Here is a 25,635-nt window from a genome sequence, read left to right as displayed (position 1 = left end):
CCAGGAGCGTCTCCAGAAAATGATGTCGGATGAGGTGAGGACGGTTTTTCTACATAAAATTATATCTTGTATCCAAAAACTAAAGAATTTATTATTACTATAGATGAAAACAGGTAATGAACGAAGTACTAGTCGACTCTCTGGTTCACCTTATAACGCATTTAATATATAAGTGAAAGGTATTTCAATTTTATTCGAGAATATTGCTTTTAGCATAATGTGATTCGGTTCCAAAACTAAATATTATTAGTCCATATCTTCCGACAGCGATGATGCTTAATATTTTAATATGATTTTAAAATATATACATACATATCTCCGATATAGGGTAAAATATAGTAATTACAACTAATTAGGCATACATTTACTCACACTAATATAACATATTATATGTAGTATATACTTAATATGTGAAAGCTTCTTTCTTGATACTATCTACTTTTATTCTAAATCATGCTTTTTTCTAACACTTATTACTTCTTTATCCGTCTAAATCGAAACAGAAGACTACTTCGGGCGTCTATTGGATAAACACACACTTGCTACTTGCTTGGTGTACATAGTTATGTAATACAACGAATATTTGTTCTTATAGAATACACCATAAGAGTTTTGTTTTAGAATTAATTTTGTAATTAAAACGAAATATATTCCATACTCATTTTTGCACTCACACACATATCCACTAATTTTTGAGCTCGCTGAGGATAATGCAAGGAAAATCGCACTCTCAACACCTGAGCAACAATACTGACACGCACACACTCCCACATATGTACTCGTATGCGCAAAATTTCCACGCAAATTCACGCACGTATTTACCTCCGCATATCCATGTGAGCACTCGCTACACATACACACACACAAATAAGTGTGAGTTGAGCGCAGACAAATGCTCTTTGGTGTTATCACTAACTAATCGTTTAATATTCGCAAGTTATTGTTGTTGTCGCACCGTCACCGAGCCACGCTCGAAATTGCTTTAATCAACAGCAGCCACTATGAAAACGCGATGAGCGTCAAAGCAAACGTACATACACACACACACACACATGCATGCATGCAAGCGCATGAGAGTCGCTTGTGAATTTTCACTATTGACAGATTGGCGCGTGAGCGTCGGCGGCAAATTGCAATTTCTCTGTTATTGTTGATAATGTCATGCCATAATGTACATACCCACTTACATATATGTACATACAAAAAACGCACACACACATGCATGCCAGTAGCAATGTGCTACTATTACAAATTCACCGTTATTGTGTTGTTGTCAATTTGATTTTCATTATTTTGAAAAATTTTTTAGTTAGCTATTTTGTAATTTTCGTTGTTGTTGCTTTGAATTTGTGTTTTTTGTAACTCATTGAGTAGTCTGGCCGTGGCTTTCCGATACTCAAATATACTTATGCGAGTAGGTACCGTGTCGTTAGTGTTCTTTAGTTCTTTCGCGCCTCGCACACGTTCATACATACATACATATTCACATGGCTACATGTGCACAAGCAAAAGCAACAACAACAATATGAAAAAATTGTTAGCACTTGTGCTTGTCAATTTTAAAATTTTAGTTCAGTAATCGTTGAGATTTTGACAACTACGGTTTGCTGATCCTCCCGTTAATCCGGACGACGGCGATTTCGTTGTTCTGTTTGTTAGTTGTTATTGTTACTATCTTAGACGAGTGTCCATCGGTGACAAGTGAAAATTTTTGACTAACACACGTTGTTTCTGCGGCAAAAACAAAAATTAAAAAAAAATCTTGTTTAGGTGTTCAATATTTGAACTTCTGCGGAGGACAAACAGGATAAAATTCAAAATGCTCGCGAAAGTGTCTTGCATCTTTGGTAAATAGAAACTTCATTGTCTTTCGTCTCAACAAATCTTTCTCCATTTGTATATAAATATATACATAAGTGTATTTGTGTGTGTCTTGCATTTGTGCAGCATAGAAATGCACATGCGAATAAATGTTGCAAATTTAAATTAATTAATTAATTAGTACAAAGAGCGGCCTCTAGATCGATCAAGTTGCTTTACTTTACGTTGTAATTTCTTTTTGGTGCGAATAACAAAGTGAAAATACCAAAAGCTGAGATTATTAACCATTTTACTTAATCCAATGACGCACAGTGTCGCCATTTCATATAAGCTGCGGTCAAAAAGGTTAAAAATGTCAGGAGTTGAAGTTCACAGCCACATCTATCTTAAGTAGAAAACAAAATTTTGTTATAGTACAGAAAACCAAAGTTGGAAGATTGGAATTAAGTGCCGCTATTCGAAAAATGTGCACCGTTATGTAAAATTGTATCTTCGAATTAGAACCTATGTTTTATCGATTGGTAGTCAAGCTAATACTGGACTCGCCTACAAAGATTACAAATATATTGAAAAACTAAAGATACTCTCTTTTCAATGCAACATTATTCGAAATTCTCAAAGAATTATTAATTTTTTTAAATACTTTTTTGAACATTTACAGCTTAAATGTGCTCAATCATTTTTTTTTTTGTCAACCCACTTTAAAATTTAATAAGTGTGGACACACTGTTTACATTTTTACTTAAGGGGTTACATTCACTTGTGAATTTCAAAAAAAAAACTTATTTTTTTGTTTTACATATGTGGATATCGAAGGTACTACATACATATATTTGGGAATAGTTTCCGAAAATTTAAACTTGATTCGGCGTAGATTTGAGCGTAACGAAACGGTTTTACCGATCGCATTGAAATTTTCACTCGCCCTTTTTAGGTATATCAGTTAGGTAATAATCGAAGGAATAATATTTTTGATAATAGTGCCGATATTAAGCCTCTCTGAAGGGTGTTTTTTTCATATAAATTTACAGCAAAGCAGTTTTTTGTCAAAATAAAAGTTACATATTACATATACTCATCTATATTAACAATAAAGTTTTTTGAATTTTGGGTTTGAAAAAATTTTAAGCTGAAAAATTTCCTTCGCCGTCAGACACCTTTTTACGAAGGTCTCTTGGAGAGAGTCCAAAATTTTTCGTCACCGATTTTTAAAGTACATTAAATTCTGCAAATATTTTTTCTGACTTGCAAAATAATTTAACCCTTCAAGTAATCGTTAGAAAATGTGAGTGTAGTGACAACCTTGTTAAGCTAAATATCCCTCTTTTCTTGAAAATTGTTTGCGTAATCTTCGACCTTTTTCTAAAAACATCTATTGTTTCAAAAAGTTCCACAATAAATTCCAAACCCAAAAAAATATTATCGCTGCATATTTTTTTGGTTGTAAATTAGTGTTGACAATGAATCGTTTTTCTTCGCGCGATCTTGAGAAGAATACGTATTTTGATATCACGATAAGTGTGCTGAAAAGCGGATGTGTTAATTTCTTTAATCACTAATTATGCCACTTAAGTCAGAGTGTAATAGTTTTTTTTTGGTAAAAAATTGTCGGGTTGCATTTTTATGATCAAAATATGATTACAGAAATTTCAATTCATTATTGTTGATGAATTGTAATTCAGTATAGCTGTCTTCGATTTATCAAACTTTAAAAAATGACGAATCGAACAAACAACTGGTAAAAATTAAATAAACCGTTATAAACCAATATAGACAGAATAGCATGCAGTTATACAACTTTATTAGGGTATTAGTCTGGTAACTTATGCCTATTTTTATGACTTCTTTAGAGGGTGGTTTTTATAGGAAAACAAAAATGAATTATCTTGAATATTTAGAGTGTTTTTATTAACATACTGAAAATATAAAAAAAAATTTATTCGAAAAAATTTAATTGTTTATTACTATTATTATTGTCACTCGAAGTTGGAACCTCAAAAAAATGCACGTGAGTGGCCCGGGTGATTTTGGCTCTTGATGTTATCTGAAATGAAATATGCTTGATTATTCTCAATCTATAGACATATCATTCTGGTCGGAACTACTGCAGTTAAATTTCAAGGGTAAATAACAAAATGGCGACTTTGAAAAAAAAGTCCTTTTATTTTAGCAAAGAAAGGGTTGTAAAATAAAAACTTAGGGGTGAAAAAAATTCTCGTTAGTACCAACGACAACTGTAAGTGTGTAGAACAGCCTGTTAAAAAAAAACAATCGGTTCAGTAGAAAAAATTTAGGACCCAGGCCGACTAGAAAAACAATGTTTTGAGACGCGTTTTGAAACGCGTTTAAAGTTGGACTCCGTAAAGATTGGACTCCGAGGCGCTCTAGGAAACTCGTTATAACTCCCGAAATATTTCGAATTTCTGTCTGAAATTTTTACAGTATATTCTCAAGACATTGTACTTTCGAATTAAGCAAAAAAATAAGTGGCCACCGTTAGACTGCTAATATAAGGAAAACGAGTTCAGGCTCTCAAATTTGAGTACATTGTTCCAAACAAAATGCCATATCTATTACATTTGCATTATTTCGAAAAAAGAAAATGTACGAACATCACACGATATATTTCTGCATTTTATCGTCGCTATCAAAACTGGCCCAAACATTTTTAGATTCAAAATGTTTGTGGTGTTTTTTCGTTAGCGTGGCGAAGCTAAGTTACTGTCAGTTCAAAATTATACAATGTTAAAGACAACTTGAAAGCTTTTCCCACCCAGAAGGAAGTCGATTTATTTACGCGCCTGTATATCATCACACTACTCTTTCAGTTTTTCAAGATATCTTCACGAAATTTAGCATAAATCATAAATTATTATTATTGTTCAGATCGCATCACTATAGCCTATAGCAGCCATGCAATTTGAACAATTATAACCAAGATAAAAATCTTTTTATATTCTTTTATGCAATGAGAAACGCACCTGTGAAGGGTATTATAGCTTCGGTGGAGCCGAAGTAACCGTTTTTTTTTTTGGCTTTAATTACCTTGCAGACGCAAAACTCATTTCTGCAGAAATCAAGCCCACTTTTATGTTTGCTAGAGTACTTAATGAAAGTACTGAACATTTTGAGGAAAACGTTTAACAAATATTTGCACAGAGCCAAACAAAACAATTACAAAACTAATTACAATTTTCATAAACTCAAACTCGTTTTAGTTCAGCAAGTTGTTTGCAGCGAAGTGAGGTTTCCTAATAGTTTCGTTATTCTCTAATGAAAATGAAATGAGGAAAATATAATTACACATGGTAATTTCAATCTGAGTATGTTTTACTATTTTTGATAATGCAACTGGTTGCATAAATTACAAAAACAAAAGCAAACAAGAAATCAGTGAACTATGCGATTTTCACTCAGAGCTGTTATTTGTATGGGAAAATATTGTCTGACAGTTGCAATTGGAAAATTATTTAGTCAATTAAGAGTTGCCTGATGTTAAATATAATCAAGGTTTGAGTTACAGTATCCCCGTAAAAGTTAAGCCATAATTTTGATAATTAGTATATTAAATGCTCTGAGAATTTCTACTAAAGAAAACTCTTGCATCATTCCACGATATTTTTCAAATCTGCGAGAAATCGAGCTCTTGATAAAATGTTATACCGCAATGAAATTTAGAGTCTGTAGCTATTTTTAAAAGCTAGCTATAAATTGATATGTAGAATTTTCAAACAATCAAAGTCTAAATCTGAGGAAAAAATTAAATATATAAAATCGTTCATGTATTTATCATAATTTCCGAAAACTCTTCCATACTCATTACTAATCAAAAATGTTTTTTTTAATCGGTTAAGAAAACATATGTTTGACATAAATTAGAAGAGGTAAAAAACTAATCTGTGGCTATAGCTAAGTGTTAAGAATTTTGTGGCAAGCTTATGAAGCAAACAATAACAAAGCTGTTATAGTTGACGGAGGCCTGCTTTCTGAGTTATTCCGTCTGAATCACTCAAATAGTTATCGATGTGAGAATATAAAAGCAGCTCGAAATCAAATGCGATGAATTGACAGTAAATTTAATAGTTCGTATTATCAACAAGTGGTACATTTTTATACTTTAAAAATAAATTATTCAGTTTTGATACTGTTAAAGTCTTATTTTGAAACATGACAGAGATCGATATCTTAAATTTCCGTCGTATATATGAGTATATTTGCTTTGTATACGAGAGTTACTCTCCACTCCTCCCGAAGGGAGAGGAATATAAATTTTGAGAAAATGGGCGACAGTAGCTCAAACGAACGTCTTTATCTTCTAACAAAAATGTTCGTTTGCCCTTGAATTTATATGGACTGTGGTGGGGAACTGCGGAACAAAGTTGTTCTAGGTTACTACTAAAGGTTAGCAGAAAAAACCTACAATGGTTTTTTGTGTTAACCTTGCTTCTTGTGTTAACCTTGGGTATAATAAAAATGAAGTTTGTCGAGTTTATAGTAAAAGCAAAACTTTCGCTCGTATAAATTTATTGTAGCATCAAATAGAAGTTTCAGAGAAACTCTCTTTGATCTTTCAGTCGGAAAAAATGTTTCAAATGCTGGATTTCGAAGAAGTTTCTTAAAACAACATTGTCAGGTAATTTTCACCAGATTTGATTAAATTGAATTTTTTATTGAAAGCTAATGTTTAACTTGGCTTCTCTTCTAGTATATGCTTAGCGATTCCATACTCTATAACTTAATAGATTCTTTAAACAAAAGAAATTCCATTGAATTGTGTCACTAAGTGGTTCTCTAATTACCTTTGATTTCAGTTACAAATTATTACTTACATATTTCAAAGGATACCTAAGTATGTCACACATGGTTTTATATATTATATATTTTTGCATATAACGATAAGCCATTTTTATTATTCTTTCTTATATATATACATAACTATTGTATATTTTCAGTTTATTTGTGCACACAATATTTTTCAGTGAACATTTATTTTAAATTTTATATATCGGATGTTACACAAAATACTTTTCTGGTCGAACCACTCCATATCTATTTGTACATATTAATATAATTATTTAGCGTTATATTGAATAACCCACATTAATAATGATTACAAAATTAGTGGGATTACTGATATAGATTACAAGTATTTTGTAACTACATTCTAAAAAGCAATCGCTTAAATTATTTTGTGGACAATAAAAGTAAATAAAAAGACTACTCAATTGTCAAGTGAATTTGATTATTTCACAATTTTTTTCACATTTCACAAAAGTTTTGTGTCCCGCCATTTTTGGAATAATTTTAAATAACGGTTTTTCAAAAATAAGAGCAATTTCTAATATCTCAAAAACTCCCTTACCAAATGATATATGAAATTAATTTTTGCATTCACATCAGATCTATGTACACATGTGGCCAAAAGTACACGTTTGTGAGTTATTTATAATGATTTGAAACTTATTTCTTATACAATTTCGCAATTGAAAATTAAACTTAAACTTCAGAGGGCGTTTCAAAAATCAATCAACTTGGGATATAACAGACACCCTTATGTAATTATGTAAGAAAGAATACAATTTTTATGAGTTTTCAAATATTTTTAATCGACTTTTTTTCTCTTATTCATAACATATTGTTTGACAAATCTGGAGAGAAGTGAAATATGCGAACGGCTTATTATTTATGCCAAAAATATTTTACCAGCAGCTAAACCATAGCACATACATATCTTTCAAGAATCAATAAAACATTAATAAAAAATATTAATGGAATATTTGCGCGCTTGCAGGTGACTCAATGTTGTGCCTGGAAAGGTACTTTTATGTAACATTTAATCACCCCAATCGAACTCAGAATTCCCTTCAATGTTTTGGTGCTGCGTTTTCCAAAATTCACGGAAATTTTCATCTTAAACAAAAGTATATTATATACATAATAATTACTTGTGTGAATATTTTTTGTTTTATCCAAAAAGTACTCGGCAAGTAACAATGGTAGAGCCTATAAATAGTACTATAGTATTGATGGGTAATAAAAATAGCCAGTGGCTCGCTAAAATATTATATTTTTATGTTTAGTGCAAAGATAAATTTGAATATTAATGCAGCGTGCGTTGTTTGTGTGCACTCGGCTGTTGTCTATCGCTGGGGTACAGGTCAAAATAGAAGGCATGCGGAAGTTATATATGCGCATACATATGTACATACATATATGAGATCCTATGTTCCACCTAGGCACTATGAGAAAATATATATAAAAAATAAAATTAAATTTTTTGAGACCAGCATCATTGTTTCTTCCGGATGCTTTACCCGAGTTATCTCATAATACATACATATGTACACGAGCACATGTAACATCAACAAATTATATACATATGGTAAAACGAAACTAATTTTTTTCAAAATAAATATAACTTATTAAATTAATGGATCAGCCCCTCACCTTACTGAGCCCCAGTTTTCTCTCTACAGCCCTGTGTACACATTAAATATTATTATAATAACCTATATACTTAAGTATTTAAAAGATAAGTCTGTTAGGTTAATAAGTCGCGCGTGGTCCTTTATACATGAAAATATTATACACAAATAAAGACGAAAATCGTATTTCCAGTATAAGAATCCAAAGGATTGAACTCGAACTCTTACCAGTTCCACATAGTGCGTCCAAGAAAAAATCCGCCTTTTTCATTAGTAACAATCAATATGTGTAATCTTTATATGTACATACACATATGTAGTAGATTCGGTTAAGCGATGCTATATATACATACATTAAACACTGTGAAAATATTATTTACGAATAAAGGCGAAAACGTAAGGATAATAGGCCGATATAAGGGATTGTACTTAAGGTTTAATTTTGAAAATGATTCACGCAAATATTTGTAAATGAAAAAAATAATGAATTTTCCATTCGGCATTTTACTGAAAATTTAACTAGATTTTTTTTTTGTTAATTTGAAAACGTGCTAATGTTTAGAAATATATAATTTTTATTTATGAATTGTTTTACTTTTAATATAATTGAGATATAGACTTTCCTACCTTTTAAGTTGAATCAAATTTTACTAAAATCGGTTCAGTAGTTTAGGAGATAACCCCGGAGAAAACGTGACATAATTTTTATATATATAGATAATTACAACAACAACAACAATAAATATTACATACAATATTTAACGATGCGAAATGCCACGGCATAGGTTATTTATTAGTCGAAACTAACGTGAAATCTTTTTTGTCAGTGGATATACACCAGCTGACAGCTTATTATCACCCGCATTGTATTACAAAAATTTTTTCATAAATACCTTTCCACAGTGGTATACTAATTGTCATTGTTAATTTGTAAAATTTGCCGTCAATTAATTAATTATACCCCGTTAATTTATATGCACTGGCGCGTTGTTGGTGGAACAACAACTAAAATTTAATTCATGTGCGTTAACGATTATCGCCTCCTAATAACTGATTTTCACACCATAAGCCAAGTGATTTATGTTCGTGTAATTGGTAATCGGTGTAAAATCGTAGCCATATACTATTTTCTGGCAATATTTATCACTGGACAATCTGAATTGAATTATGACTGAAAACAGGTAGTCAATTTTGACTGATCACATTGTTTCTATAAATATGTTGTCACTACTTTAAAAATTATGTATTTACTTGTATATATATATATATATATACATATGTATATATGTAAATTGTAGCGAATTATGATAAGTGAATGTGACGTAAACGGTCGATGAGTGACAGAGAAAGAAAGTGAAATATTAAATACAAATAAATCAAAAAGAGGAATAAAATATAAACAGTACACATACAAGTGTGTATGTCTTATGTTAAGGTTGCTAAACATGTTATACAAGTAGGCGCTTATCAGGGAGTGGGTGACAAGTCTAGTCGATACTGATGTTATGAAATGTGTTTTTTATTTTTGGCAGGAAATTTTAAGTTACCTACGAAGTTTGTAATGTCCGAGACCCTAAAAAGTATATATGTATATAAATGATCAGTGCAACGGGCTGAGTCGATTTAGCCATATCCGTCTGTCTGCCTATACGCGAACTAGTTCCTTAGTTTTTGAGATATCGATTTTGTACACGTCCCTTTCTTCCTAAGAAGCTGCTCGGAACACTATGGCATATATCTTCCATACAAACTTATCGATCAAAATCAAGATAAAGATCTTTTTATGTTATAAGAAATACACCTATAGAAATTTTTTTCGTGTTTAATACTACTTTAATTTTTATACTCTTGCAACAGGTTGTTACAGAGTATAATAGTTTTGTTCATTTAAAGGTTGTTAGTATCACCTAAAAATAATCGAGATAGATATGAAGTTATATACTTTTATATATAAATGATCAGGATGACGAGACGAGTTAAAATCCGGATGACACTCTCTCCGTGCAAGCTGTAACTTGAGTAAAAATTAAGATATCATCTTGGTACACATATTCCTTGACACCATTAATGGAAAGCATATAAAAAATGCTACAACTAAACCATTAGTTAAGATACAAAACTTAAATTTGGCACAACGTACTGCATTAAGGGGGGCACCTGCGGTTAAAAAAAAATCATTTAAGCGTGGCTCCGCCCCCTAATATAGCTATATCCCCCAAATTTGCACAGGACAAATAATTTTCACCCTAACGACAATGTGAAAATAACTAAAAAACTACTAAAGTTGTGATACATCAAGAAGCTTAATGCATCAGAGACAGTAAATTGTACATCCATGATGGTTTTATTGGAGCCGGTGTAAAAATTAAACAATGGGCGTGGTACCTTTAGTAAATATAATTTATCTCCAGACCTACTGAACTAATTTCTACCAAATTCGATACATATTATTGTCTCAGCTGTCCTCTATTACCGTAAAAAAATGTGCGAAATCAGATAACAACCACGCCTACTTCCCATATAACCCAATTTAAAATTTCTTCTAATACTTTCACTTTCCAGTATACAAACCAAGCACCAATCAATGTAACGGGATAAAACTCTGCACGAATAGTGCCTTTAAAATGTGCAACCTTATGACCAAAAATTGTCAAAATCGGACTCAATCTGTCAGATATATTATTGCAATTCGGAGAGAGCCCTTTCCGATAAAAATATGCCTGTTTGTCAAAAATGGATTGAATCAGGCCAATACTTCCGTTAGCTCACATTTTTCGAAATTTCGGCTGACATTACCATATACCGCATATATCGGCCAACATGTGAGTTATATTAATGAAAATGAGCGGGTGTATTTTACTAATAACATTGTTTTTTTGTGAATAAAATGGATAAAGTCAGGTGAAAACTTGTCCTTGCCTCATATAACTAATATCTGGATTTTTGAACATGCGGCTGACTTTACTCCATATATAATATCTTAATATTGAAACTATAAATATAAAAACTATAAAATTTTCAAACTTCCGATTGAACTTATACCATATATATTGCTCAATATGTAAGATATCTTAGCAAAATTAGCTATGTGAATTTTGTCTACGAATTATCCAAACTTCCATATACTACATATAATGATTTTCATTATTGGAAAAGCCGTATGTCGAATGTGTCATTCAGTGTGTGAGTTATATATTTATAAAATTGCTTGAAAATTTGCTCTCAAGTTTACCTGAGTAATGTCAAACTTAATGCATTTCTTTTTCTAACCCTATATAAAGCCTATATACTGATTTCCGATTTCCCACCTGGTTTTTTTAACCTCAAATCCCTAATATAAGGAATTTCGATCTTCTAGTTGACGTGTTCCACATTAACTCAATATATTAAATATAGCCTTTTCAGTCGAATTTATATCAAATATATTTGAATTGAAGATGATTTTAATATAATCTTCGTTGACGCGAAAAATTGTTAAATGGGAGATAATTTTTGCAGATTTATCTAATAACACTGTTATTATCTAATAACACTAGTTTACAAAGTATTTGGCCTTAAATGATAAGATTTTTTTAATAATTCAGATGCCCTAAAATTTAGAATAAACGTCATATTTTTTAAAAATTTAAACAAAAATGTATGCTCACAAGAATATCAAACCTAAAGAAATCAAATATTTTCTCATTTTTTTTTATCTTTCAAAAACGGTTAAGAGTCCATGTTTTGTCCTGGTGAAAATATGAAATTTTGGAATAATCAAAATATGCATCTTTGAGTGATTCCATTATAGAATATCCCTTTTTAGATAAATTCCCCACATACATAACAGAAAAGGACCGGATGTACAAATATTTAATATTTTCAATCAATACAAATAAAAATCAATCAATAAGAAGCTTGAAAATCTGATAATAGTTAGATTACTAGCCGTGTTAGGAAATAAATAAATGTATGTCTTCGTTTAGTTATTACTACTAAATAAAATGATTCCCTATCCATTGAATGGACAGGACTTTTATTTTAATTGTTCTTATTCAAATAACCAAACAAATATTCAATCAGAAACATGGATCCAATAAAATTTTATGTTTTTAATAATTGTTTCTTAACTTCAAGGTAATTTCTTAAAAATGCCGCTGATCCACGCAATATAAAATATTATGTTATGTCGTCACAAGATTACAATTTCTAACAATTTATGGAAAGTGCAAGTAAAACAGAACAAATAATATAAAGTTAAGTAATAGTATAACTAAAAAGTGCATTTTAAAATCTATAGACCGATAAGAGATTTTTGTCGCGAATGCCTTAGCAACTTACGAATAATAATAGTTGTTTGTTGATATGTATGCATGACTACATTTAATTTAGTTGATGAGAAAATAAATAAATCTTCAATCGAAAGAATATACATATACTCGATCCAAACAACTTTGGCAGGAATTTTCTCTCGTGCTCTTTGAGAGTAATCAAAAGTGACATATCTTTGCAATTTTTGGGTTCTTGTGTCTTTAGGTGTTTGTTCTGTTGGATGGAAGTAGTATTAAGTAGTCAAGACGTCGATATTTATCACATTTTAGAGAAACGATACTAAAGGCCGTTCTTAAGTCTATATATCCATATCACTATCAAATGTCAGGTTAGCTCGTAATAAAGAGCTATTTCTTGCTACCTTTAGAATGCTTGATACTATGTATTCGATATTTATAACGATAAAATACTGACTGATAAGACGCAACCTATAAGATATTATTCTGGTTTATTAGGCGGAGTACTCTTAAATTTCTAATAAGCAGCATCTGAATATACTGGTGATAGAAAAAAAGTTTGTTTAGAACTTCTCTGAGATAGGTCCGCCACCCGTTACCAGAAGTTTTGCTCTTAATACAGAACTCACATATACTAATTTCTTAGAACTCATAGAAATAATTCTTGATAAATTCGTTTTTCTCGTTTATCATGAGTCGGTTGACAGAAATTTCATCACTTTAAGCTATAACTCAAGGCTTCACACCGTTCGATTAACGCTCTTGGAACAAAGATTTTTCAGGTTGTACGATGAATTATTGCATGAGTCATTCAGCAACCTCTTAGCACACATTTTTAAGCATTTCAATACGAATCTTTATTATCGCCATCAAAATACGCCCCAGAGCTAATACAAGCAACGCTTCATCCAATTTTTCACACATTATTATAGGCCCCAGCTGAAATGGTCTTCAGTGTCTTCAGCGAACTTTGTTTTTTTTCTTTTGTTTCAGCTCTCTTTTGGAGCGTCATTCGCTAGATTGTTGGACAATTTCGGCGATATATTCATAAACTCACATCTCATCACCAGTAATAATCCGTTGGATAAATGTAGGGTTCCCAGCTATGTTTTGAAGTATCTCTTTGACGACCTCTACTCGACAATGTTTTTGCAAAAGATGCAGATCCAACCAACATATGATTTGTATGACATGCAGCTTATGCGCGAATACGACAGCCATATATGTATATCTATATTTGTATGTACATATATGCATACTTATGTGTGTGTAACGAAGATCTCTACTTCTACTTGTGGCATTTAAAAAACCATTATTTCACTTATTCGCGGTTGTGTAGACTGCTAATTACAATTATTAATTCAACTTTGCATTACTTTAAGGTTACGTTGATCATTTTTGTTCTTTTCTTTCGAATTTGTCAAACCACAAGCTGTTGGGCAGATGGCCAAGCGAACAAGGTAAAGTTTGTGTGCTCATCAGCAAAGATATTGTATATACATATGTAGTTGTAGTATTAAAAAATGCAAAATATTTTTGAAATATATACATATAGTATATTTAGTATCAGTCGTTTGACGTCTAGAACACATAAAACATAGTTTCATAAAAAGTGGACGCAATCGCGCGTCTACAAAAAGCTCTATCTTTTATGTTCAATATTTCAGTCGCTAATAGAAAATAGCACTAAAATTTTGAATATGACTAAAATAAATAACGAAAGAAATAAATCAGTTTTGGCCAAAGTCACACATATTGATAGCTAATTTTAAATAAGAAAATAAAAAAACAAAGCATCTGTGAGCGTAGAACTATGAGCGATAGCAATGAAATTTCTCTGCGTGTGTCGTTAATATTGAATTGAACAGATTTAAAATATTAAATTATTTTGATAACCACATTCTAAAAATAATATGTTTGCTATGAAACAACTAAGAGCGATATAGAAACTGCTGATGCAATTTCGCTGCTCTTCAGATCGTATTATACCCATATTGTAAAAATGTATTTATTTGATAAATTTCTAGTGGCAACGTTGCTTATAAGTATCTATTACTTTGTTTCTAAAATCGTCTTTAGTCTAAAACCAATATTACATTAATAAGTTGAGCTTATACATATTATTTTTAAATAGGTGGCAACTCTTCTCACTAATATTTTCAACTTTAAAGTTTCCAAATATATGTATTTAGTTTCAAATGCATGTTGTAGTGTTAATTTGTATGTTATCAGGTTTTTTCCTTTAAAAATTTTAATCAGGTGGCCTTTTCAACTTATTTTAAACCACTAAATAATCAAAAAATATAATGCTTTTCAGCTTGATACCTACATTACAATAATGTGCTTATCTTATCAATTTTATTATTATTGATGTGGCAACTCTTCTCACAAATATTATTTGCTTTACCTCAATGAGGTGGCCACTTTCTGACTTTTTCTTTCATTTTAAACCACCAAATAATCAAAAAATACTTGGTACCCAATACAATTACAAAACTATTACAATAATATGATAATATTATAAAATTCCTTTTTAAATATGTGGTAACTCTTCTCTCAAATATTTTCAACTTTAAACTTTCCAAAACATATTTAGTTTCATGTGTATGTTGCAGTGTTAATTTGTTTATTATCAATTTTTTATACTCTCGCAACATGTTGCTATGATCAGGATGAAGAGATGAGTTGAAATCCGGGTGACTGTCTGTCCGTCCGTCCGACCGTGCAAGCTGTAACTTGAGTAAAGTTGAGATATCTTTATGAACCTTGGTACAAATATTTTTTTGTACCGTAAGACGTTTGGTATTGCAGATGGGCGTAATCAGACCACTGCGACGCCCACAAAACGCCATTAATCAAAAACAAATAAATTGCCATAACTAAGCTTCACAAAAACATACAATACTGGTTTTTGATATACAGGATCACATTAGGAAGGCGCATCTGTAGTTTAAATTTTTTTGAAAAGTGGGCGTGGTCTCACCCCCCAATATATTTGATGATAACAAAGTTCATGGAGCACAAATGTTTTTAACACCTCTATCGACAGTGTGAAAATGGGTGACAACCCCGCCCACTCCCCATATAACGGTACTGTTAAAAACTACTAAAAGCGCGATAAATCAAGCAATAAACACGCCAGGTACATTAAATTTTATCTCTGGGATGATATAAGATGACTTTATAGGAACCACGTTCAAAATTATCTGTGATCTGCTTAACCGATTTCAATCAAATTCGGTACATAACATTCTTCACATATTTCTATGTTATAGTGCGAAAATGGGCGAAATCGGACTACAATCACGCCTATTTCCCATATAACACTATTTTAAATTCCATTTGATTCTTTCACATTGCAAATCATTCACTATGCAAATCATATCTATATGGTACATAATTCATGTACAAATGTACCATATGGATACGAAAAAATTTTTCACAGATTTCAAGATCAACCTAACGTTTAGTTTTACCCAGCCCATTTGTGCGCTGCCAGTTGCAATGTGTTAGCCGCTCAATTAAGCTGTCACGTTTTTAGATTTTGACAGCATGATGACAAGCAAAATACTCAAAGTCATTTTATTTACTTAGCAAGTGAATTTTTGTCACTACAAGTGCAATGTCATTGAGAAAATTGCTGGGGAAATTAAAAATTCGAATTTTTTTAATTTTTTTTTAATTTTAAAATTTTTAGCAGTACAGTTTTTATTTTTAAGAGTTTGAAGAGATTCGATATGAATAAATGTGAATGAAAATATAACTTACTATTATTATATATACTTAGTATATGTATGTATGTATACATGCATGTATATATATATATATACGAGTATAAGTACACATGAATATAAAATTTCTATAAGATGATATCGATTCTGTATCACACTGAAAACGTTTCGATTCAATTAAATGGGTTGCGTATAATACGCAGTGTCATCCAATTCTTACCGAATTTCGTGAATATATTTTGTCAAATAAAAAAAATTTGCCATACGAGAAATTGATTTTGATCGTTCAGTTTGTATGACAGCTATTTACTACTAGTGGTCCGATAGTGAGCAGCTTCTTGAAAAGGACAAGGCAAGTTTTCAGATTGATATCTCAAAAACTGAGCGATATATATTTGCGTATAAACAGGCGGACATAGATAATCAGCTCATTACGCTGATCATTTGTCCGACATTTCCTTCCGGGTGTTACAAACATCATGACCAACTTAAGAACCCTTTTCAGGGTACAAATCAAATACTTCTGATGTATTTTGTAATCACTTTAATATTGATGTGTGAGAGAAAGAATCCCCGGTGAGAATTCGATATTTTAATTTCCGTAGTCAAATGAGGATAAGTATGATCACTTCATATAGATCAATGGATATATGAAAATATTGTATATGGTAAAGGTGCAAACTAATTTTAAACTCTCAGTCAGCACTACAAATAGTAAAATAGACAGAAACATGAAAAACTAAGAGGTATGATTTTCAGCCTTCCTCTCCTTTCTTTCCTGGTTAATGAATAATACTACGAAGTTTTCTGATGGACCGAAAAGGTAGAGTATTCTCTTCCTGCTGCTTTTCTGGCTACTCTACTCAATAATTCCTGCGGTAGTAAAGAAGAGACCATCGTCTTTAGCCCGACTTATGTCTTAGACCTTTGAGATTTTCACCTGTTGACATCACCTGGAAACTTTAAACAAAAACTGTTTCTGGACTGATTATACGAAGAGATCGATCCCACACTATCTCACTGCAATATTTCGCTTGCTTTTATATTTCGTTTTCTGTGGCCTTGGGATCAGCTCGGCTCTCTGTTGCTTATGCCGATTGCTTTATATTGTAGAAAAGCCAGCAGTCCCAGATATATTTTGATCTTAATAGCCATAGCTAAAGAAATAGTTTGCCCCCAACACTACTTGCTTGTAATTTTCTTCTTTTACAGATTTATACAAATACTTTAGACATTAAGTAATTTTCAAGTATGTGTAATTTTCCGCATAAATGGTTTATGTTCCTAAGATCAAACGAATTTTGTGTACGAAAATTTTCCTCGGCCAAGTGGGCAAAAATTCCGCGACAAGAAGACTCCAACAATCGAGTGCATTTTGGAACATTTAAATCATTACAACGTCTACATTTTACTTTAGCTAATAATAATAATATATAATTTTATTTTCTTTAATGTTCAATTGCACATTCCATTGAGTTAGTAGACGCTTGGCGTGCAAAATATCCCGCCAAGCGGTGTGTGGCACGTACACAAAAGGAACACCAACAAATTGAATGTACGCGCCAAGAGGTAGCTGTTGCATGCAACAACAATAGCAAATTAATAAATCTAAATGGTAGACATCGACGCGCCACTTGGACTCGTGTCTGAATCGGGGCTATTAAGTGCAAGGTTGCGCGCTAGCAGGCGTCTAATTTTAGTGAAAACCATTGTCGAATTGGCACTGGCGTGCATATTATGTGTATGTACAGTACAATCCTGATAAGATTACGCTAATATGAAAATAATATGAATAGTAAAATTATTTATGAATTCACTACATGTTTGGTTGATATCAATTAGAGAAGGGTCCTACCCTTAGGGGGTTATAGATGGAAAACGTGGATTAAATGTATTCTTGTTATTCTGGGTATAATTATCAATATTCTACTGTAATGAATTCGAGCCACTTTACAAGGGAATTCCAAGAAGATATGTAGGTGATTTTCTTAATACTGAAAATTCGATTTCAGTACTCCGTTGACGCAGTAACTGTTTAAGCAACTTGATCGAACTTCCGAAGACCGACTAGCCTCTTCGTATTCTCTACTTCCTTTTAAGTGGTTTTGCCAATGCAGTCGCCGTGGCTTAATTCGTCGAAATGTGGTTGATCTATAATGCAACTGCAATTTATCTATTTTCTTAGATAAAAGCAGGAGCAATATATGGCCTCATCATATATTCTTGATTTTGTTTATAACAGTTAAACAGGTAAACGTCTCAATAAACGGAAAACATCGAATAACTAAAACTTGTTGTTGTTGACCTCGACCGGATGTATTAAAAACATGTTGAGGGTATAAAAACTACATTCTCATTTATCGCCATCAAAATAGCCTACTGAGCAAACACAAACATGCCAAAGATTTATCCAAATTTTCATACATTTGTTATACGCCTCGACTGAGGTGGCCTTCGGTGCCTTCAACGAAATTTTGTTTTTTCGGTTTCGACTCATGTTTTGTAGCGCCATTAGTTAGATTTTTGGATAGTTTTGACGTCATATTCATAGACCCATGTCGATGACTTCAAAAACTTTACTGAATGCAATGTGCCACTCAAATACTTAAAATTATAAATTATCAAAAATTTCAAGCAAACTAGTTTTTAAATGTTTGTCCTTGGTAAAGGACACATCCCGAAAATTGAAATAATTTTCACGTTTATATTACTACTACCCTACTGTTCTACTGGATATATGGTATTTACAGGGGGATCTGAAACAATTTTTTTTATCATGCTGAAAAAAATATAGTTGTAATTAATAGGGAAAGGCAGTTACTATTTTGGTATAATTGAAAACCTCAACAGTTTGTTAGTATGTTCACCGTTGTCACAATACTCGCATTTAAGCGAGGCTATCCTAAGTTCTTGATGAACATAGTACTAGGGAAAGAAAACTACTAACCGATTAAGATGAGTTGCAGATCAAGTCAAAAAAAGAGTTCAAGTTTTCTGCGCCCCTATTATTGAAGAGCTTTATATGCTTTAAAAATATTACGATAAGCTTCGATTATTCTAAACTCATTGATCGGCAAACTTATACATATATCTACAATACATCTATTTTTATTTAAACGGCGTCATTGACCCTGGAACGCACCTTCTGTGGCAAAAAATGTATATCACTTGTTGCACGCTGTTCATATTGGCAAGCGTTGATCATTCACTTGCTCGCTGCTCAGCTAGCCAGCTGACTGACGTTGTTGGCGTGTCGTCGTGACGCGGAAGAGGTACACTCTTTCAATGGTCGGCGCGCTTGAAATCAACACGAAAACGCTTATGAAACTAGAAAGGGCGGCAACGTACACATACATACTTACTTGTTTATGTTTTTATTTTGAAAATTTGGCAAAGTTTTTATTACCGGCAATTAAAACGAATTTTCGAGCGAATTATGAAAGGTGAAAAATCGCTGAATGTTTCGTATACTTTTGGGTAATTTCTGCAATGCCAGTGCATTTTATGATGTCTCTACGCTTTTTCCCGCATTTTTTTGGGTACTTTTGCGCAATGGCATTTCCGTGCAAAAAAATTACTTCAAAAATTTGATAATATTTTTAAATTATTAAATTCTCTATTTACAGCGCTTCTTCTACTTTTGGATCTGCAGCGCACAGACGCTTCACATTGGAGCTATCCCGACCGAGATTTAGATGAAGGTAATTGTGGCTAAAATTTAAATTTATATACAAGTATGGTAAATTGCTTAATCACACACTAAATTTACTACTAAATTTGATGCACTTGTTGAGTTGTAGTCAAGGGTGCTAAAATGATTTTTGTGCCGAAAATTATAATAATTTGAATAGAATGGATGATGGGTCTGTATATAAGAGCTTTTTGAGTAGCAACTGCACTCAGTAAGTATGTAGATTTACATATATATATCTTTATGTATTAGGGTGACCCACAAGGATAGAAGAGAAGTTTTTACATTCGATTGTCTGTAGCTGGAGTTTATACTCAAAACATTAAATGAAATGTATCCCAGCTTGAACTCTCTTACACCTTAATTTAACAAGTTGGTGATTTTCAGTGTTTTTATACCCTGCACAGAGTATACGAATGAATAGGGTATCAGAAGAAAACGTCGGAGACCATATAAAGTATATATGTATATAAATAACCAGCGTGACGAGTTGAGTCGATTTAGCTATGTTGCGAATTAGTCCCAGAGTTTTTGAGATATTGATCTGAAATTTTGCGCACGTCCTTTTCTCACCAAGAAGCTGTTCATTTGTAGGAAATGCCGATATCGGACCACTATAGCATATAACTCCATACAAACTGAATGATCAAAATGATGTTCTTGTATAGAAAACTTTTGTATTTGACGAGATATCTTCACGAATTTTGGTATGGATTATTGTTTAAAGCAACGGTATAATCTTAGAAGAAATTGTTCAGATCGGACTATTTATATGCTTTAATTGCCATACAAACTGACCGCTCAAACTCAATTTCTTGTATAGAAACCTTGTGAAGGTAAAGTTACAATATAATAAACTTTAAGGCGAAGTTAACGTTTTGCCTTGCACTTCTGAATAAATCGCGAATTTACATACTTAGAACCTGAAAACCAAGGCATTAGTTAGTAAAATGTTATTACCATTAAATATATATTGCCATTAAAGTTAATTTTTATGTTTAAACACTACAACGCCTCAACTTCAAGTTTTAAAATGCGTTTAATATTATATATTTATTTGGAAAAACTGTGGAAATTGTTGTCTTTATACATGCATAGCTTTCAGATATATAAAAATAATAATAATAGTTTTTTGTGTTTTCATGGAGTTTGTAAATCCGTTTCTAAATCCAACATTAATAATGAAATTTGATTTTTATAAAAGGAACACCCTAATTTGTTTATGTGTCTGATTGTCTGGTAGCAATAGGCCACATTTGATCGCCACTTCCATTGTTACCGTGCAATTCATGCTTAAGTCACTTTAAATTCCTATAATTTGTGGGCATTCTGGGGTATGGCGCGTAAATTGCTAAATTGCTCCACCCCTCATTATACTACGTACATACAAGTATGTATATAAATACACATACATACTGCTGTACGAAATGCTCACTTCTACTGTTATTATATAGACTGGGCAGCTATTGTCAACCGTTTAATTGCAAAATTAGCCCATATATATTTATTTCCACATATGTAAATATGTATGTTTATATGTACATATGTATGTATACGTAAAAACATATATAAAGTGCGCTTGCGGTTCCACTTATGTCTTCGTTTCTTTGCTTAATTCGCGCAATTTGAGAAAGTGTTTTTATTATTTTTTTTATTCACTGCTGTTATTGTTGTGGCCGAATGTCGGGCAATGACACCCGTAGGAGACGGTCAGTCCATCACCTGTCTTCCAGTGCATATAGTGCCTTAGTGGTTAGCTAAATTTTTGGAGCAATTCATGTGATTTAAAATGCTAATCTGAGTGTACAAAAGCGAGACTGAGTCTAAATATGTGCGCTTGTTCATAGTATGAATTGTGGGTAATTGAGGAATTAGTTGCTTGAAATGGACACTCTACATATGCTTATGTACTATGTGCGAACGTTGATTGTGGTATATTAATATTAATTAGCTAATATTTATATTTGAGAGCTTCTACATTTTTCTTAATACATGCTTTTGTCAATATATGTACATATTTATATCTGAATGCCTCTTTAGGCACCCACTGGAGTGAAGAAAGTGGGTGACTATTTTATGGAAATCAATGGTTTGAATGCCAGCCAAAATACGAAGCCTTTTTAAAAATTCTTTAAATGTCAGATAATATTAGCTCAGTTGAAGTTAGGTAGTCACAAAGTAGAGAAGTAATTGCGATCTCATAAGAGATTATATTTGAATGTATTTCTGATGAACAAAAGCTTCTGGCAGAAATACTTAACATCTTCAGAGTGAGCTTAACGCTTAAGAGAACACGTATTTATACCCTGGCCAGGGTATACAAAGTTTGCCAAGTTCATAACACCTAGAAGTATATAAAGTATATATAAAAGTGTTCAGCTTGACGAGTTTAGTCAATTTAGCCATGTTCGTCATGTCCCTCAGTTTTTGAGATATCGATCTGAAATTTTGCACACCTCCTTTTCTCCTCAAGAAGCCGCTCATTTGTTGGAGCCGCCGATATCGGACCACTAAACAAACTAAACAATTGCTAAACAAACTGATCGATTAAAATCAAGTTCTTTTAGAAAAACTTTTTGTTTTGACAATATATCTTTTCGAAATTTGCCATGGATTATTGTCCAAAGCAAAGCTCCAAATACATTGTTCAGATCGGCCCAATATAGCCTTAGCTGTCGTATAAAGTGATTGATCAAAATCCAAAAAAAAAAGATCTTCAAAAATCTAGTTTTCTTATTAGCAGATTTATAGTAAACTTATATATTTATATTGAATTTATTTGACTTCTTAAAGGTATTAAGTACTATTATCATCAATATTTTTTTGAACAATGGCAATGGTCCCTCCATTTATGGAAAAGACACTTAAAAAATATTTTCTTAAATAATTAAAGATGTCAAGAAAATTTTAAATTATTATTAATTTCAGAAAAAATACACTAATTGTTATTTTATCGTCAGTAATTACAGACCGGTACTAAACTTTTGTTTGGATTTTATGTAACCTTATCTGTAATTACCTCTTAATTACTTACTCTTAGTGATAGCTGAAAACTTGGAAATATTGACAATTAGACAATTTACAGTAACCATTTCGATCGTAGTTTAGATTAAATTGTAATTAGGTGCCTAAACTTGAAGAGTGGCGAAACGAACAAACAACTTGCATTATAAAAAAGAGATATTACAATCTCAATCTCATGTCACTATACTTAGATAGCCAAACCTACCCTAGACTTGAAGTTATATTTTGATAACGTAGATCCGAGAATTGATATTACACGTCGTGAGAGTTGATATTGTATGCCGAAGAAAAGAGTTGTGGATGTTCGTTATAGTTAGCTTAAGGGGTTATAACCACTTGTGAATTTCCAAAATCGATTGTTTTTTCATGAATATCGAATTAACATATTATGTACGTGTATATTATTTTCCGGCAAATAATTTCGGTGATATGGCCGTACATATATGTAAGAATTTTTAACTGTAGGAGTGTAATCGGCTCCCAAAACTTTAGAATAGTTTTTTTCGAAGCCCTGTTTTCCGAGTACGTATGGAATATTTTTTCGAAGCGGCTTGACCGATCCACATCAAATTTTTACACAGCCGTTTTAGGTCATGATCGAGACAATAAGACCTTTTGTCCACTCTGAAGTGTAAATTTTTTTAACAAAAATCGACTTTGTTGGGAAGCCGCCATTTTGTCAAAAATCAAACGTCTGACTAGATTTTAGATCATTACTTGAATTCAAGTATTGTTAAAATTATTTTTGTCTGGGGCTTTAAGATTTGAGATAATTTAAAGCTGAAAAATCTTCCTCACCACCTTACCTCTTTTGGAAGCCTTTCAAGAGAAATTTAAATTTGAGATAATTTAAAGCTGATAAAAGTTTCTCACCACCAGACACCTCTTTTTGGAGGTCTTTAAAGAGATCAGCTATAGAATAATTGGAATACAAATCGCCAGCAATTAAAGTATATTAAATTCCTTAAATGTACAATACGTTATATTTATTCAGTTAAACGACTCATCAAAAAAATTCACAAAAAACGCGTTTTTTCTAATTTAGTGGTTATAACCCGTAAAGTACAACAAGTATTTTCTCTAACCGTACTACAATCCTAATGTATTTGCGGCTGTATACGGTTAATTTCAGAAACTATTCAATGCTACGAGTAATCACTTGAAAACAAATTTTTGGCATTAACTTTCCTGTTTCTTTTTTTATCTTTTCTAAAAACACAAATTCAGCCTTTCCAAGCTGGGGTGGCATCTGTGAAACGGGCACCCGTCAAAGTCCCATTAATCTGAGCATAACGAAATCATTGAAAGGTGTGTTTGACGAACTCAAACTTGACAACTTCCAAGATAAACAGAGCGGTGTGACTATCGTGAATAACGGACATTCCAGTGAGTAAAAAAACTTGCTCATATTTATTTATTTGTTATCAAATTAACAAATGTCTCGGTTCTAATATTTCTAATACACAGTTCAACTGTCTAACTTTAACAATGAAATGGAGGTGGAAGGCGGGCCATTATTAGATGAATATGTTGTCGAGCAGGTTCACTTGCATTGGTGGTCCGAACACACCATCAACAATGTGCGTTATCCACTCGAGGCGCACATAGTGAGTCGCAACAAGCGTTATGCCAATATAACCATGGCATCAAATTTCAAGGATGGTCTAACTGTTATAGCGGTACTCTACCATGTGTCGAATGAGCGTAACGAAGCTATCGACCAAATAGTCGATTACTTGGATGATGTGAAAGGTTTTGATAAACTCAATGAACCCGTGCGCATGAAGAAGCCTTTTGTTGTACGACAACTCTTCCCTAAACTCAATGGTTATATGACTTATGCAGGCTCACTGACTACACCCTCTTGCGCTGAGGCGGTAACCTGGATTGTGCTGAGCGAAACATTCCCAGTCACTTTGGAGCAGGTGAGTTGTTTTGTGTTGAGTGATGTAATATTTTTAAAGTTTTTTGTTGTTCTTTGTTGGATCCAGGTTGACAATTTCAAGGAGATCCAGTATGAGGAAAAGAGAACGTTGAAAAATAACTATCGTAATTTGCAACAGGCTAATAATCGCCCAGTGATAGTGGTGTTGCCGGAGGAGAAAAGTGTCTCAGACGCGGCTAGTCCGCTACAGCTCTCATTAGGCACCCTCTTCTTTATGCTGATCGCAGCGAAATTACTGTAAAGCGCTGGTCCGTTTAGTTTAGTGTTGGTAAACGATGGGATTGATATTTGTGTACAAATGCACATAAATTTGTGCGATATTTCTTATGATTGGCCATAATTGTAACTGCAACAAAGTGACAATGAACAAAATATTTTTGTTTAATTTACTATTAATTACATAGAAATTGTTTGAAATTTCAAAACTAACTAATCTAGCTTATAAATGTTTATATATGTATGTATGTTTACGCGTTATTATATTTAAGTTCGAGTGGCATCTCACTGTTACATACAACTACTATGTATTGATGTATGTATTTATATGTCTATGTGTTATTTATGTGTGTAAAATCTTTGTCCTAGTCAAATAAAGGCAATATTGATGTTGATAAAAGGTGTTGTTTTAAAAATATTAAAAAAAAAAAAATATTCTTATGAAAATGTTAAGTAATTACATCTACTTCATTCAAATTTTTAGTTAAAACTATTACAGCTGGAGAAAGGTGAA

At 32.2% G+C, this 25,635-nt stretch overlaps 1 protein-coding gene across 2 annotated transcripts; it reads left to right on the top strand.

Moving 5' to 3' along the window:
* The first annotated feature begins 1,563 nt into the window (after nucleotides 1-1,563).
* CAH7 (Carbonic anhydrase 7) lies at nucleotides 1,564-25,521 on the top strand. 2 transcript variants are annotated; one of them, XM_036368347.2, is made up of 5 exons: nucleotides 1,564-1,847; nucleotides 19,872-19,946; nucleotides 24,188-24,346; nucleotides 24,428-24,885; nucleotides 24,952-25,521. In XM_036368347.2, the coding sequence occupies exons 1-5, from the start codon at nucleotides 1,820-1,822 to the stop codon at nucleotides 25,144-25,146; spliced, it is 915 nt and encodes a 304-aa protein (XP_036224240.2). In that variant the 5' UTR covers nucleotides 1,564-1,819; the 3' UTR covers nucleotides 25,147-25,521. The 2 variants fall into 2 exon arrangements, with proteins under 2 accessions (XP_036224240.2, XP_036224241.2); XM_036368348.2 differs by lacking the exon at nucleotides 1,564-1,847 and adding an exon at nucleotides 19,689-19,722.
* The last annotated feature ends 114 nt before the right edge of the window (nucleotides 25,522-25,635 follow it).

Source organism: Bactrocera oleae, chromosome 2 (assembly GCF_042242935.1).
Source record: "Bactrocera oleae isolate idBacOlea1 chromosome 2, idBacOlea1, whole genome shotgun sequence".
In the NCBI taxonomy this organism is placed as follows: Eukaryota; Metazoa; Arthropoda; class Insecta; order Diptera; family Tephritidae; genus Bactrocera; species Bactrocera oleae.
Note: the sequence above shows the minus strand (reverse complement) of the source record. Positions and strands in the feature narration are given on the sequence as shown.